This window comes from Mesocricetus auratus, unplaced genomic scaffold (assembly GCF_017639785.1).
Source record: "Mesocricetus auratus isolate SY011 unplaced genomic scaffold, BCM_Maur_2.0 Super-Scaffold_15014, whole genome shotgun sequence".
In the NCBI taxonomy this organism is placed as follows: Eukaryota; Metazoa; Chordata; class Mammalia; order Rodentia; family Cricetidae; genus Mesocricetus; species Mesocricetus auratus.
In genome coordinates, this window is record NW_024429186.1 from 42,905,997 (window position 1) to 42,920,221 (window position 14,225).

Consider the following 14,225-nt stretch of genomic DNA (forward strand, 5'->3'; position numbering starts at 1 on the left):
TCTCTCTGTAGCTCGCCCCTCTTCTGTCTCCACACACAGGGAGCGGAGAGTTTTATAGTACAGCTTCTACTAGACCAAGTACCATGGAGACCCAACCTCCTATCTGAGCTGTTTCCCAATCCCCCCAGTGCAGTTCCTTATTGCCCACTCTCCCCAAATCCCCCAGTGGTTGGGACTGCAGTCACCCCTCAAAGGCACTGTCTTGCCAGTATACTCCTGAGATCGCTGCCCTGGGCCAAAAAGAAAACCACAAGTTTGCTCTCCCTCAAAACACACTCAAACTGTCAGTAGCAGATATTTCCATATCAGTTGGGAAATCTTTCTAAAGATTATCGGTTTGTGAAATCCAGCCTTGTGTGCCCTGTACAGGACAGGGTCCGACTCACAGACAGGCCTCCCCGTGGGGCACCAGCAGGGACGGCAGTTTTCATAAAAAGAATTGGTTCCATGCATTATTGATAAAGTGAAGGTAGGTGATTAAACACCAAATCAAGAGAAGCCGTGTGTTTCTCCCACTCTGTGTTGACATAACCCACTTAAAACTCACGCTCAGTGAACTCATATTTGGCTCCTTGGTGTCCCAGGCACCCCACATCTCTGCCTTGCTGTGCAGAAGATGTCTAGGCTAAGAAGAGGCAGCAGGGCGCTAGTCAGGTCCTCACACACTGAACAAAAACTCTGCACACTGTGCCATCCCCCAGTCCAGGAGTCCTTTCCCAGCAAGTACGACAGTGCAGACACTGACAGCTGTGAGGAGCTGTCACCACAGCCCCTGCCTCTCCACGAACCCAGAAAAACCTGATAGAAATCATGTTGGTTTGTGTGTATTCACGTGGGTGTGGGAAGGTGCAGGCCGTGGCTCTTACGTGGAGGTCAGAGGACAACCTGAAGTAGTCAGTTCTCTCTCTTCCCCCATGTGGGCCCCGGGACTGGACTTGGGTAGCTGGACTCGGTGGTCAGCACCGTTACCCACTGAGCCACCTTGTACTCCTTTACAAGGACAGTCTGACACACTTTGTTCTCTCTCTCTAGGAAATAGTCTTTTAGCCCGTGTAACTAGACACTGAGGACAGATTATTCGACGGTCATGAGAGGCCACAGTTTCCAGCCAAGGCAGATTGCTCAGGGAACACCCGGCAAGAACGCAAGGGCACAACGGATACCTCGCGAGCTGGCAGCAAGGGTGCAGCTGGATGGCCTACCATGCACAGAGCAGCCCTCCAAGAGAGGTTTATCCCACCGTGTGTTAAAGCAGGGTGCGAGACACGGCACTTATCTGTGGTTCACGGCAAACAACAACAGTTCACCAGCCCTGAGGTGGGCCATGCGATCGAGTGATGCTCTCGGCAATGTGAAAAGGAACTTTCTCTGCAGCTCTGTCCCGAAGCCCAAATAAAGAGGAAGCAGTCAGGTAAGCGTCAGGTCGTATCCTACAGGCTTCCAGAAAAGGAACTTGAACCAGGCTGTAGGCCAACTCTACCTTATTAGCTGTGTTTCCTGATTGTGTCTAACTCACACCGAGCAGTTTACCATCAGTAGATGGATGTTGGTATAGACAGACAGGGACTCATCCCTCCTTCATGTTATCAAAGAGAGATGGTTCTATGCTGCCCCGGGAGGGAGGAAGTTAATGGGGCAGGAAGACGCTTCCCAAGTGGCTTCCCAAGGCACAATGCAAAGAAACTGAAAAAAACAAGTATGGTTGGAAGTGGAGGTGGCTGAGTGGCACTCCTGGTTTGATGGGAACTATACATTCCATCATTTAACACGGAAAATGTGTACGCCTTGAGAATGAATTGAAGAGGCTCTGGGAAGAGTCCCGACACTCCCTCCACAACTCCTGACAGGTAAGTGGTGACAGAGCAGGAGTGGGCAGGAAGGGATGAGCTCACACCACAGTGGGCTCTTCTGCTGAACGAACACACCGCGAGCTGGAAGCAGGAAGGCCCCGGTTGGCCCTGCAGGGAAGAAAGGACATACTGATCTCTCTAGAACACAGGAATAGAGGAGGGAGACAGAGTAGTGCTAACTGACAGCAGGAAACAGGAAGAGTCTCAGAGACAGGCGGTACAAAGGGTCTTGATGGCTCATGAAGTTTTATGGGGGTGAGCAGAGAGACAGACAAGTGTCCCCGTGACCTGGAGCAGATGTCACTGCAAGAAGACCACACAAACATCTAGATGAGCGGGAAGTGAGCTAGGACTGTCACTCTTCCTATTCTGCCTCCTGACATGAGCCTGTATGCTGGAGCAATACAGCACCAATCACTAGCCAGAGCTGATGTGGTGCTTGAATCAACTCTCCCTAATAATCATAAGCAGATCCCAAATTCCCTCCACCCTACATGCAAAAACAGCTTTCAATACGGCTATTCTCCCTTCCAAGCAGGTGGCTATACTGAGCCTGACCAGTGGAAATCTAAGATTAGCTCCCATGGATGGCTAGTCACCTGCTGAGTCCACCCACATAGGATAGCTTCAGGCCCTCAGCTTCCCAGGCCAGCTACCTGAAGGCAGAGCCTGATCTTCCTTGTGGCCTGCTGTGTCCTCAAGGCTGAACGTCAGGTTTCATGCCACAGGCACTCCATATTCGTGGGTCTGAATGAACACTTTCCTGCCTTGTGCCACAAGCTAACTTGCAATGAGGCTGTTTCTACTCATGAGAAGCACAGACTGTTTCTGGGACCCAGGGGAGACAGACATAACCACGTTTCAACCAGCCATGAAGTATTTACAAGAAATTCAACTATTTCAAAACAAGAACACATTGCAGCCTATGGTTTCTGCCCAAGAAAGTTGGTTTTTCACAACTGTAACAGTCTCCAGGGTGGGGTGGACTCACTCCAGTGACAGACAGCTTCAGACCCTGCCGGGACAGTCATGCCAGTCAAGGGGGGAGCCCACACAACCTCCCAGGGACTGTGTACAGGCAATGCAGAAACTATGGTGTTAATTGGGTTTGGGTCTTATTGCTACCCTGGTGGAACTTTTGCAAAAAGCCTGACACATCATGTCTCAGAACTTCCCCAGGATCCAGAGTTCCAGGTCAACTATCCATGCTTAGCACACGAGCTCAATCTCCCACCACCACTTCATGTGCGCCAGTGGCCCCTCCAGACCAAGAGGAATGGCTGACCGTTTACCAAGCCACCTCCCTTTCAGTCCCGGCACTTGAACTTCCAAGGGCACTGTTGAAGACTGGGGGTTGGCAACCTGACTCACTGTGGTAAGAGAAAACCATAACCACGCAGTCACCACCTCCAGCACTTCTAGTCACTGTGAGAGCATGTGGCCAAGGCTAACTCTGGGCAAGGCTGGGGACATCAAAGGGAATGATGCACAGTGCCACAAAACATCTTTCCAGATGTGAAATTGCTGGGGCTGCTTACCCTCCAGGTTGTTAGTGTTGGTGACAGCCATAAACAAGCCAGCTGTAGTTACACAACCTCAACAACAGTGGTTTGCAGCGCCAGGCACACCAAGTATCCTGCAGATGTAGCCAGAGATGGTGGCAGAGGAACAGCTGGACATTCTCACTCTTCTTTGCCTGTCATGTTCAAGACCCTGTTTACTGACAGGAAGCCCGAGGCCTCAGAGTTCAGAAGGCCAAATCCTGTGCCTGAATGTGGCCCCCTGTACACTGTCCCCAGAGACTGTCAGTTGAGGAGGTCAGCCCAACACACAGTATGGTCCAGACATCCTAATCTGGTCTGTGGACCTGTCTCCATAGCTACCAACCTAAAAGGAAGATGGAGCACGCTGGCGGGTGGGGAGCAACACCAATACCGTGTTCTAGTTTGCTTTCTATTTTCATCTGAGCCGAAGGCGAACTACAACAAATGACCCGTAAGCAGACCAAATGGCACGTGAATCAGCCATTGCTCAGGGAAAGGAGGAAACCTAGTTCCAGAAAGATCAGAAGGAATACCCGTAGGTGTTTCACAAAGGCCAGAAAACATGTATCTATCGTGGGAAAGCATGATGATGTATTCTTCTCAGATGTAGACACTGCTCGGGAGGGGTTTCTTGCTACAGTGTAACAGACTATGTAACAACTGCGTAACCTAGTCAAGAACACACATACTGGCTCTTGCTTTGTGACCAAGGACAGACTGTTAAACCTCTTTAGACCTCAGCTATCTAAACTGTTTTGGATATTGTTTTGAGGATTGCAATATGTTTCGCCCAACAGGTATTTATTGAATAGCAGAGTGCACTCTCCGAGGCAGCAGTAATGAGTAGAAGCATCCAAAATGAATGTTGGGTCTCTGTCAAATTCCATTTCTCCCATCCTGCAGAATGGGCACATTTAGACTCCAGGAATCAACCAGGAATGCTGAAGCTCACCGGGGCCTCTTCAGACTCTCATCGCCTTTGTCTCCTTTTCTCCTAACCTGCAGGCTTGGGGCCTCTTCTCCTTGCCTAGGATGGCACCGCATCAGAGCATGGGGAGCAGATGCCACGACAGGAGCCAAGTGTCCTTCCTTCCCAATCCAGCTGCTGGCAGCAGCTCAGGACGTACTGGGCACTGGCTATGCTGCCCGAAGTTCATTGTTCAGTGCAGTGGGACTGTGGCTAACCTGTCCCTGCCCCGTGTATGCAGCCCCTTCCCACTCGAGACCCCTTCCAGAGGTACCCTGCCCACTAGGAAGGATAGGATGGACATACTTTTGGGTGGAGATGCCTAACTAATTAAAGTAGGAAACAAGGACGTTCTTAAATACACTGGGTGTTAGGAAAGCGAGATACTGAACTTTAACTCCAGGTTCTAATGCTATCAGCTGCCTGAAAAAAGTGTGGAATAACTCCTTCCTCTCATTTACACACACTGCTTTACTAGTAACTAATAGACAATGACGACGGAGAGAAAACTATGCAGAAAGCAACGCTCCCTCGCCCTCCTGTAGCCGAGTGACTTCCCTAACATGGAGTCAGCTGAGAGCATCACGTGCCTGAGCACAAAGACTCTAAACAATCGCACCTTCAGAAATCAGGCCTCGGCTGTGCTGACCCACAGGTGAAGAGCTGTGGGTCTCGCTGGGCTGCCAGGAACTGCCTCTGCTGGGTTGGCCCTGGAAGCTGAGCAGCCCTGGCTCTCTGAGGACACCTACAGCAAAGAGCCAGTTCTGTCCGTCCCAGCTGTGGGAACCTCTGTGGTCTCCAACCACCACCGGAGATGCTGATGTAAACACAGCCAAACACCTAAGGGGTGAGGAGGGACCTCAGCGCAGCCTTCTCCCAGGAGCTGGGCACGGGGTGCTTTCAAACCGGAAGCCCTGCTCTGAAATGGGGCCTCTGAACAAAGACTAAAACATCTGACCACTGTTGACTTTGCCACGCCCCCTTCTTGACTCTGCCACGCCCCTTCCTGACTCTGCCACGCCCCCTTCCTGCCCTTTCTTACCCTTACCTATTTGTCTCTCTCAAGCTCAGTAGCTCAGTTCCCTCTCAGCCTCAGCCGAGCTGAAGTGGTAAAGTGTCTGCCGAAAGAAGGCAGACACTTTACCAGTGTATTTATTCTAGGCCATAAAAGCCAAAAGGCTGACAGTCACTAATGACTATGGAAGGACCTGGAGGTGAATTAACTTCAAAGGACTGAGGAGTGAAGTATGCCCTAGATTTGATCACTTTCTCTGTTGTTTAAAACAAAACATGACACATATTAGAAAAATCCACACTTCCCCAGAAATTCTACCACTCAGCTGTAGCCCTGGTGAGATTCTTGGCACCATTTCCTGCTGGTTCATTTGTGGGGAGCAGGAGCTGGTTCCCTGTCTTGATCTGAATTTGATGTGGATTCAAACCACTCACCTTTGTAAATTCTCTATTCTTTCCTGGCACCTTCTAGTTGTGCAGCTTCCTAAAAGTGTTGGGGTTGGAGGAAGTGTTTAATATCATGTTTCCCTGACAACCAACAAAGCAAAGATAATAGTGGCATCTATTTTATGTGATGACAACAACATTCCATTAATCGTGGGTGTCAGATGCTTATGACAATGTCTGACACAAAATACTTTTAAAAACTTTAAAAAAACTAAAAAAACAAAAACTGACCAGTTGGGTCTAGAACTCATGTACTCAAGTGATGCTACCTCCCTGTCTGGGACTCGGGTATGTGCTGTCATACCCCAAAGGAGTTCCTCTTCAATTAGTGCATTACTTAAGCATACTCCCTTTGCCGAAAGCTCAAGTTGTTTCAACTTAACTCAAACGGTAAGAAAATAACTTCAAAAACCCAAAATAAAGTAACAGGACTAAGATATTTCCCCCAAAGAAGAACTATAAATGGTTGATAGACACATGAAACAAACATGCTTGCCACCACTAACCATCAGAGAAATGCACATTGCAGCCACACCGAGTGGCCAGAACTTCCCTTAAAAGGATGAAAGCAATTAAGTCCTGGCACCAGTGGGAAGGAAAGCGGACCATGCACACGGGTGGAGGGACTATGAGTCAGTCAGCCGCTGCCCAAAACTGTGTGAAGATTAAATTAAATTAAATGGAACACGCACAGGATCTAACAATTCCATTAGCTCGGTGTACATCCAAGGAAAATGAAGTCAGCGCATCGGAGAGAGGATTGCGTGCCCCGCTCTCGGCAGCATTATCTGTGGTATGGATGAGTGGACAAAGACGTGGGTGAGCAGACACGGAAATTGTGGGGTAGACACACAACGCGATGCTACTCAACCTTGAAACACGAGGAGACCCTGTCATGTGTGGCAACACGGACGGGATGGATCTGGAGAAGATTAAGTGAGATATGCCAGGCATGGAAAATCAAATCTAAATAACTCACATGAACAGAGAGAACAGTGATGGGTACCAGGGTTGAGGGTGGGATGACCCAGGGACTTTCAGTCAAAAAGTAATAGCAATGGACTAATAATACAGTAACCATCTCTTAAAAATGAAGCATCTTTTAAAAGTGTTTATTTGCTTATTTTGTGCATATGTGTGTGCGTGCCTGCGTGTGTGTGTGTGTGTGTGTGTGTGTGTGTGTGTGTGACAGCAGATGTGTGGGGGTCAGAGGACAACTTCAGGGAATCATTTCTCTTCTTCCACTGTGTAGGCCCCAGGGATCAATTTCAGGTCACCAGGCTCAGTGGCAATTCCTTTACCCACCACATCTTGACACCCCAAGTTAAGCAGCCTTACATACACCTACCTCATCCTTACACTGTTTCTCTTGGCCAGACAATGAAAAATAAAACCAGCAGATCCAACAGCTTTTACAAGTCTTGATAAAGATTATTATTCAACAAGCATTCAAAAGCACGATGCTACCAAAAGGCTTGAGAATTCTAACTTATTTCCTCCCTTATAAGCAATAATAATGCTTATGGAGAGATTTTGACGGAAAAGTTTATGGACTCCTAAACCTACGTAGAAACTTGAAGTATCTAGTAATTGAAATTTGCTTATTTGTTTTCTTTTTTTGGCAAGAACAGGAGGAGCTCCCAGATTCCCACTCTATGGTTTCTGTGTGGAGAGTGCCAGGATGGGGAAGTGGCTATTCATCACAGAGCATTGGTTTTTATGAAGAATTTTATTCTTTCCACTAGGGCATGGGCCACCTGGCAGTCAGCTTCGCTGCCATGGAGCAGGAGAAGTCTCTTTATCCTCTCCCTGGGCCATCGCAGAGACCCCGTTTTTCTCCTGTGACAAGGACCGGAGGTTTTTACAACACACTCAGGCCACTTAGATACAGGGAAACTAAGGAGGACTCAGATCACTCGTCCTGATGGCTCTGCAGACAGATGTTTCAGCAGCTGGCGGCCCACCACTCATGCGTGGTGTGAGACTACACATGACCCATGGATCAGAGTTAGACTGACCTACATTTGAACCATGTCTACCTCTACCAGCCCAAGAGGCTCTTAGTGGTCCCCCGTATCCGGGCTTCAGTAATAGGGATCCCATAGGGCCATGAGGGATGGGATGTCACATTATTGGAAAAGGACCCTCCCAGTGAATGGCATTTGGCAGGCAGCTTGAGGGTGGGGAACTCTAATGTCCTACCTGGGCTCATTGCTAAGCTGTTGGAGGAAAGGCCACGACCTGCAGAATCAAGTATCTAGAGTCATCTAACCTTGAAGTGACTAGCATCTTCAGTCCTTTGCAGCAGGTGTTACAGTGAGTAGTGGTAGCCTCTGAGGATATCACACAGATGAAAGCTCAGCACCAGAATCCCCATAGGGTCAAAGGGAGGGAGACGCTGTCTCCCAGTGACCACGCATAGAAATCATTTGGTTCATGGTTCTCATCACCCCTTTCATCCTTTAACTTGGAGGTTGGGAGCATTCCCCTTGGTCTTTGTTTTGGAGACAGTATGAAATCCACACCCTTTAAAAATGCTCCAGGGTGTCGCTGTTCTGGTGGAGAAATCAAGACCACTTTGCAGTCGTGACTGCCACCTTGTGGCCAAACATCAGATTGTCAGTAGGAAATGGCCACCAATGCTAATGAAGACTCTAGTTGCTAAGTAAGGAATCCCTATGCCATCTAAAATGTTATCACTGCATAGGGTCACTGCACAGAGTAAATAAGACAGCAGATGCAAGGCTATCAGCGCAATGCCTCCAAGGCGGACCATAAAATGTTAGCCATCTTCAACTATGACAGAGGAAGGTATAAGTGGACTCTGTGAACAAAACTATCTCTAACAATATGCCATGTAGAATGCTCTGTAAACATGCAAAGGTAGAAGCACAAGGGGACTTGTTGCAAGATGGGTTGAAATGAAAGAGTAGATTGGTAATTAAATATAAGTTAAATAGATTAAATAATTATATATTATATATAATAAATTAGCTCATATATATAACCTTGTCTGGCCTGGTTGGCCTTGAAACATCAGAGAACTGCCTGCCCCTGCATCCTGAGTTCTGGGATTAATGATATATTCCACCATGCCTGGCACAGTATGTTTTTAATATAAAATACTATACAAGTACTAAAAATGAAACAGCTAGATGTATGCAAATATGAAACAATTTCCAAGATTTATCGTTATTGTGTTTTTAAAAATGAGTGCAATCATAGTGTATAGCACTGTTTGTATTTTTTGAATTATTTTATGTGCATGGGTGTTTTGCTTGCATTTATGTGGGTGCACTACATGCATGCCTGATACCCACAGAGGCCAGAAGAGGGCCTCAGTATCCCTGGAACTGGAGTTACAGACAGTTGTTAGGCACCATTATGTGGGTTCTGGGAATTGCACCTGCATCCTCTGGGAGAGCAACCAGTGCTCTTAATGGTTGAGCATTCTCTCCAGCCCGTTTGTGTTTTTTAAACGGTGATGTTCATATAACGTGCATATGCTTTTATGTGCCAAAAATTTCCTTGGAAGGCTTCCTGTGACAGTGTAAGGACAAAGACACTGAAAGGATGTGTGCCACCTAGTGTAAGATGGTCACAACCTGGTCTGTCATTCTTTTTTTTTTTTTTTTTTTTTTTTTTTTTTTTTTGGTTTTTTCGAGACAGGGTTCCTCTGTATTGTTTCGGAGGCTATCGGTCCAGCCCGGCCTCGAACTCACAGAGATCCGCCTGCCTCTGCCTCCAGAGTGCTGGGATTAAAGGTGTGCGCCACCACCGCCCGGTGCCTGTCATTCTTCTACTTAGGTTTCTCCTGTGGCTTTCTGCTGCACTCCCCAGTCTGGTCCTGCTTCTCTTCGCAGTTCCAGTTGCAGCCAGGCCCTCCGCAGCTTCAGAGTGTCGCACGGTGTTAGCCTGGTTCACACCTGGCACTCTGTCTCAGCCCCAGCTCTGTGGAGCTGTTTGCACGCTGTGGGGAGCACTATTTTTGCCAACAAACCTAAAGTCTCACTTCTGGCCTCAGCTTAACTGTGAATTTCCATCTCTAGTCAGGTGGGATGCCCCTGTGTGTTCCCACAGCACCTCAGGTTCCATGACGGCAGCACAGCCCAGGGACATGCCCAGGGTTCAGTCTCCCAGATGGCAGGAAAATTCTGACTCATTTGTTGGAACCCAGGTACCTTCATAGAGGTCGCCTTCCCTATTCCCTGATAGAGAAGCTCTGTTGTGGAACCAGCTCTAAAAAGGCAGCAGAGCGATGAGCCCAGAGAATGGACCCGTGTGAGGATAACACAGTCATCTTTGGGAGGTATCTTCTCTCCAGTTCCTGATGCTAAAAAGGCATGACCCAAGACTAAGGAAGGAAAATGGCCCATGCAACCCATTGGCCTCTGTTTTGGATGCTGTCCTGTCAAAGTGGGGTGTGTAAAGGTGCAACAAATACTTTGAGCCAACAAGTAGAAGGCATGTCTAACGGCACCGGGCAATGAATCCCACCCCAGGGATCACCACCGGACTTCACATTGTGTGGATTAACAAGAACCATTATCCAAATGAACCAAGACCACCCTGCTTTTTGTTGTTGTTGTATAAACTACCATTAGCTCAGTATTCTACTGATTGCAGCAAAAAGCTTTCTGCATTGCTACTCTTAACATCACAGGCAGAGCCAAATCCCAAGACCAGTGCAAGGTACCAGACAAAGGGTCTTTAAGGCCAGGAGAAGGACATGGGATGAATCAAGACCAGGTGCTCTTTCTGGGCCCTTCTGAACTCTTTCACTCAGGCCCAAGCCTATCCTGAATATAGGAGAAGAACCATAGCCCAATTCAGCAAGATGACCCACGACATTCACTTAGACTTTCGTTAACTTCTCTGCTGTAGGAAATTCACGTCTGAAGACCTATTCAATATCAGGGCACAAAACCTTTGAGGTGACTGATCAGTCTAGTGGACAGCATGAAGGACGGGGTCTGCCCAGGTCATGAGGAGTGGCCAATGTCTTGAGAGCCCATTCCACACGGTTTCCTGCCATCGTTGCTTCTCACTGTTCTCAGCTCTTTACGAGGCTGAGGCAGGGAGCACCAGTCATACTCACAGGCGTCTGAAAGCAGCAGAACAGCTGGGTGAGGAAGGGGTGGTTGCGAGCCAAGGACAGGATCCTCTTCTCCGTCATGGTGCACTCCACATCGTCATCCTGTAGGATCACATCCTTCTTCAGCACCTTCACGGCGTACAGCTCTCCTGTTTCCTTTATCCTGGCGAGCATCACCTAGAGAGAGGCAGGAGGGAGCGTGAGGCAGACTCCAGAGCTGAGGGTGTGGGCACACATGAGAAGGACCGGTGTGCACCCACATACATGCATGTACACAAACACACACACACACGCACACACGTGCACATTCATGCATGCACACACGCACACACACATACAAACACACACACACGCATGCACGCACACACACATACAAACACACACACACGCACACACACGTGCACACGCATGCATGCATGCACACACAGCATGCTTGTTCCTTCAATCCGGTCAGTTGGTGAAAGCCCAGACTCACCTTCCCGAAGCTCCCCTTCCCCAACACCCGGATGAACTCGAAGTTGTCGATGCCGAATCTGCTCGAAGAATTGACACCGATCCCATTTCCTTCTTTGGAACCCTCCTTTCCCTGCCGTCTTAATGTCGATCTGGAAATGAGTTTCTGCAAGGAGGAGAAATGCAAAAAATTACTGTGAGCACAAGGCCAGAATGGATAGGGCCACCTTCCTAGCGGTGAGGGGTCTCAGCCTCTACTGGGCATGTGGAGAAACCAGTCCTGGGCAGATGCTCGGCTTCTCCAACCTAAAACTACCTCACCATGCACTTCTGGTCTGTATGCATGCACTGCTGTGTGGAGAATGTATCCAAGTGTGTGCACAAATGAAGATGTCAGTGTCTTGGACTGGTCACTGCGGTTTCTTCTGCAATGGCGTCTCCACAGAGCAGTCAATGCCAGGAGAGCCGCCTAGTGACCACTTGATGCAAAGGATGGTTTCATGTTTGCCCAGAGAGTCACAGCAGCAGGACAAGCACGCGTTTTTTAATACAAAAGCTTGTATTATGTAAATAAAATTCAGTGTAAAGTAGGAAGGACAAGAATTATGATGGGTAAATGTTAAATCTAAAATCTCACCAGCCTTCTCTCATTATATATTTTTAAAACAACATACAGACATGTATTTTCATACTAAATTTTAAAATATGGCTAAATTACTGTCTTATTGCACACAGTATTATTTTTAAATGGTCACATTTACTTTTTACATCTTTAAGTGCCTTTTGAGAACGCGAAGCTGCTTCTAAAACTATTTATTTTTATTATTTTTAATGGTGTATGTGCCTGTGTGTGGGCAGTGCACACGAGTGCAGGTGTCATGGAGGCCAGAGGAGGGTTTGGGATCCCCTGGAGTTGAAGTTAGGTGGCTGTGTACCACCTGACATGGGGGTTGGGAACTGGACTCTGCCCTCCCCCTTGCGCACCCCCCCCCCCCGCAAGAACAATACTCCATATTAACTGCTGAGCCATCTCCAGTCCCCAGGAGGCTGTTTTTGTTTAATTGTTGTTTGTTCTGTCCTTTGTGATGCTGTGAATGGACCCCATGGTTTCATGCTTGCTAGAGAAGTACTCTACCACTGAGCTACCCTCACTCTGAGAATGTGGATTTAGAAGTTCTTGATGAATCTAGTTTTAAAGAACGTGTCTAAGCTGTAGGCCCTGATGGGACTTGTAATCAAGGTTGAAAATAAGCCAACTATGCCACAGCCTTCACCTTCAAGGATCTTATATATTTAACACCACAAGACAGGGATAACAATATAATAAAACTGATTATATTTAAAATGCTGTGGCTTTTCCAGATCTTCCCCACTCCAAAACTCATGTAAACTTGTCAAAAGTATAAAAAATGGTCCCAGCTTAAATTTCACTTCCTCAACCTGAATTCTTGATTAAAGATAAAAACTCAAAAGCCAGCGTTCCTTAATCTCTTTTTAAAACCCATTTTTCTCTTTGCTTACTTGTAATTCTCTTTTTTTAAATGATGTACTGTCGGCAGGTAAATCTGGTTTCCCCACTCTTAAATACCATAGCATCAAAGGTTCTTCGTTTGGGAGACCAGGAGGCACCACCCATTCTGGGACTGGTCACACAGCCTGGCATATTTCAGCCAGAGTCTCGGCACCAAGCATCCCATGCCTTAGGACCCCCCACCTCACCACTTAAGCATCCTAACTGCCTACCACAGGCAGGCAGAGAGGCGCTTTCCCAGGGCCTTCCTGAAGCCCGCTGTCAGTGCGAGCACCTGGTCTCAGGAGGAGCCTTTCTGTAATAGGGAATGAAGGCCATGCTGCTGCTGCCTTCCAAGTTAGTAAGAACCCGGGGGTGATTGGAATACCCTTTCAAAGATCTCACAGCAGTGCAGCCATGGCCACCCTTCCACAGTACTCAGAGGTGACTTCGAGAGGGGGTCTAGGCCTTTCCTGAACTAGCTCTCAGACTACCCGTTTCAGATCTCACAGCCATCCGGCCACGGCTACTTCCTAACCCACTGCAGACACAGGCCAGAAAGGCAGAAGTAAGAACTGGGAAGCAGCCAAGGCTCTGATGGACAATGTCAGCTGGATATCACTTAGGGGGGTTGCAGGACCACACATGGCCAGAGCAAATGAACCACTCCACCCATTCCCAAGTGACCAGAGGAAGGAGCTGTCATCTGCAGAACGTAATAGACAAACTCTCAACCCCGAACACATGATGCCGTCTAGGGAAGTGGGAGACCACAGGCATCCTCACCTTCAATCCCTTTGGAGACATAGAACTGAGGCCTGTTGCTACTGGCCAATTGTCCAGCTTGGTCACCAGCCAGGGACCACACCCCAGGTATCTAGATTCTGAGATTTTTAAAAGACCAAATTGATGGGAAGTTGATTTTAATGGGGGAGGCAGAGTTGCTCCTTTCTCTTGCTTCCTGATACACATGCAAGCTCACTGTTTCTTGCCATACTCTAGATCGGCTCTTAGATGGCAGAGAAATGCTCTTCGGAGTGCAGGAGACCTGTTCAGTGCATTTGCTGAGATTATGTTCCCCGTACTCTCACTTGAGCTCGCCACACCTAAAAGCTTACATGATAAGCAAAAGCAAAAGGCTTACCGAGGTTGGAGAAATATTTCCGGGCTGGAGACCCATCCCTGCCAGGGTCTTGGCAAGCTCCACCGCATTCACCCCACAGTTTGGGGCCACATTGGCCTGACATCGAATATGTACATTCATTTTACATACTGCAGGGAAGAAAACAGAATCCAGGGTTACAAGAGAACCAAGCCACCACATGCTGCAGAGAACATCAATAAC

General features: G+C 48.0%; 1 protein-coding gene across 1 annotated transcript in view; it reads right to left on the bottom strand.

Annotated features, from left to right (window-relative positions):
* Positions 1-14,225, bottom strand: part of Prkch (protein kinase C eta) — a 202,004-nt gene that overhangs the window by 67,451 nt on the left and 120,328 nt on the right. The window contains exons 7-9 of the mRNA XM_040742935.1: positions 14,025-14,152; positions 11,393-11,536; positions 10,921-11,094 (exon numbers count right to left, since the gene is read on the bottom strand). Coding sequence (XP_040598869.1) covers positions 10,921-11,094; positions 11,393-11,536; positions 14,025-14,152 — 446 coding nt within the window. The remainder of the gene's footprint in view (positions 1-10,920; positions 11,095-11,392; positions 11,537-14,024; positions 14,153-14,225) is intronic.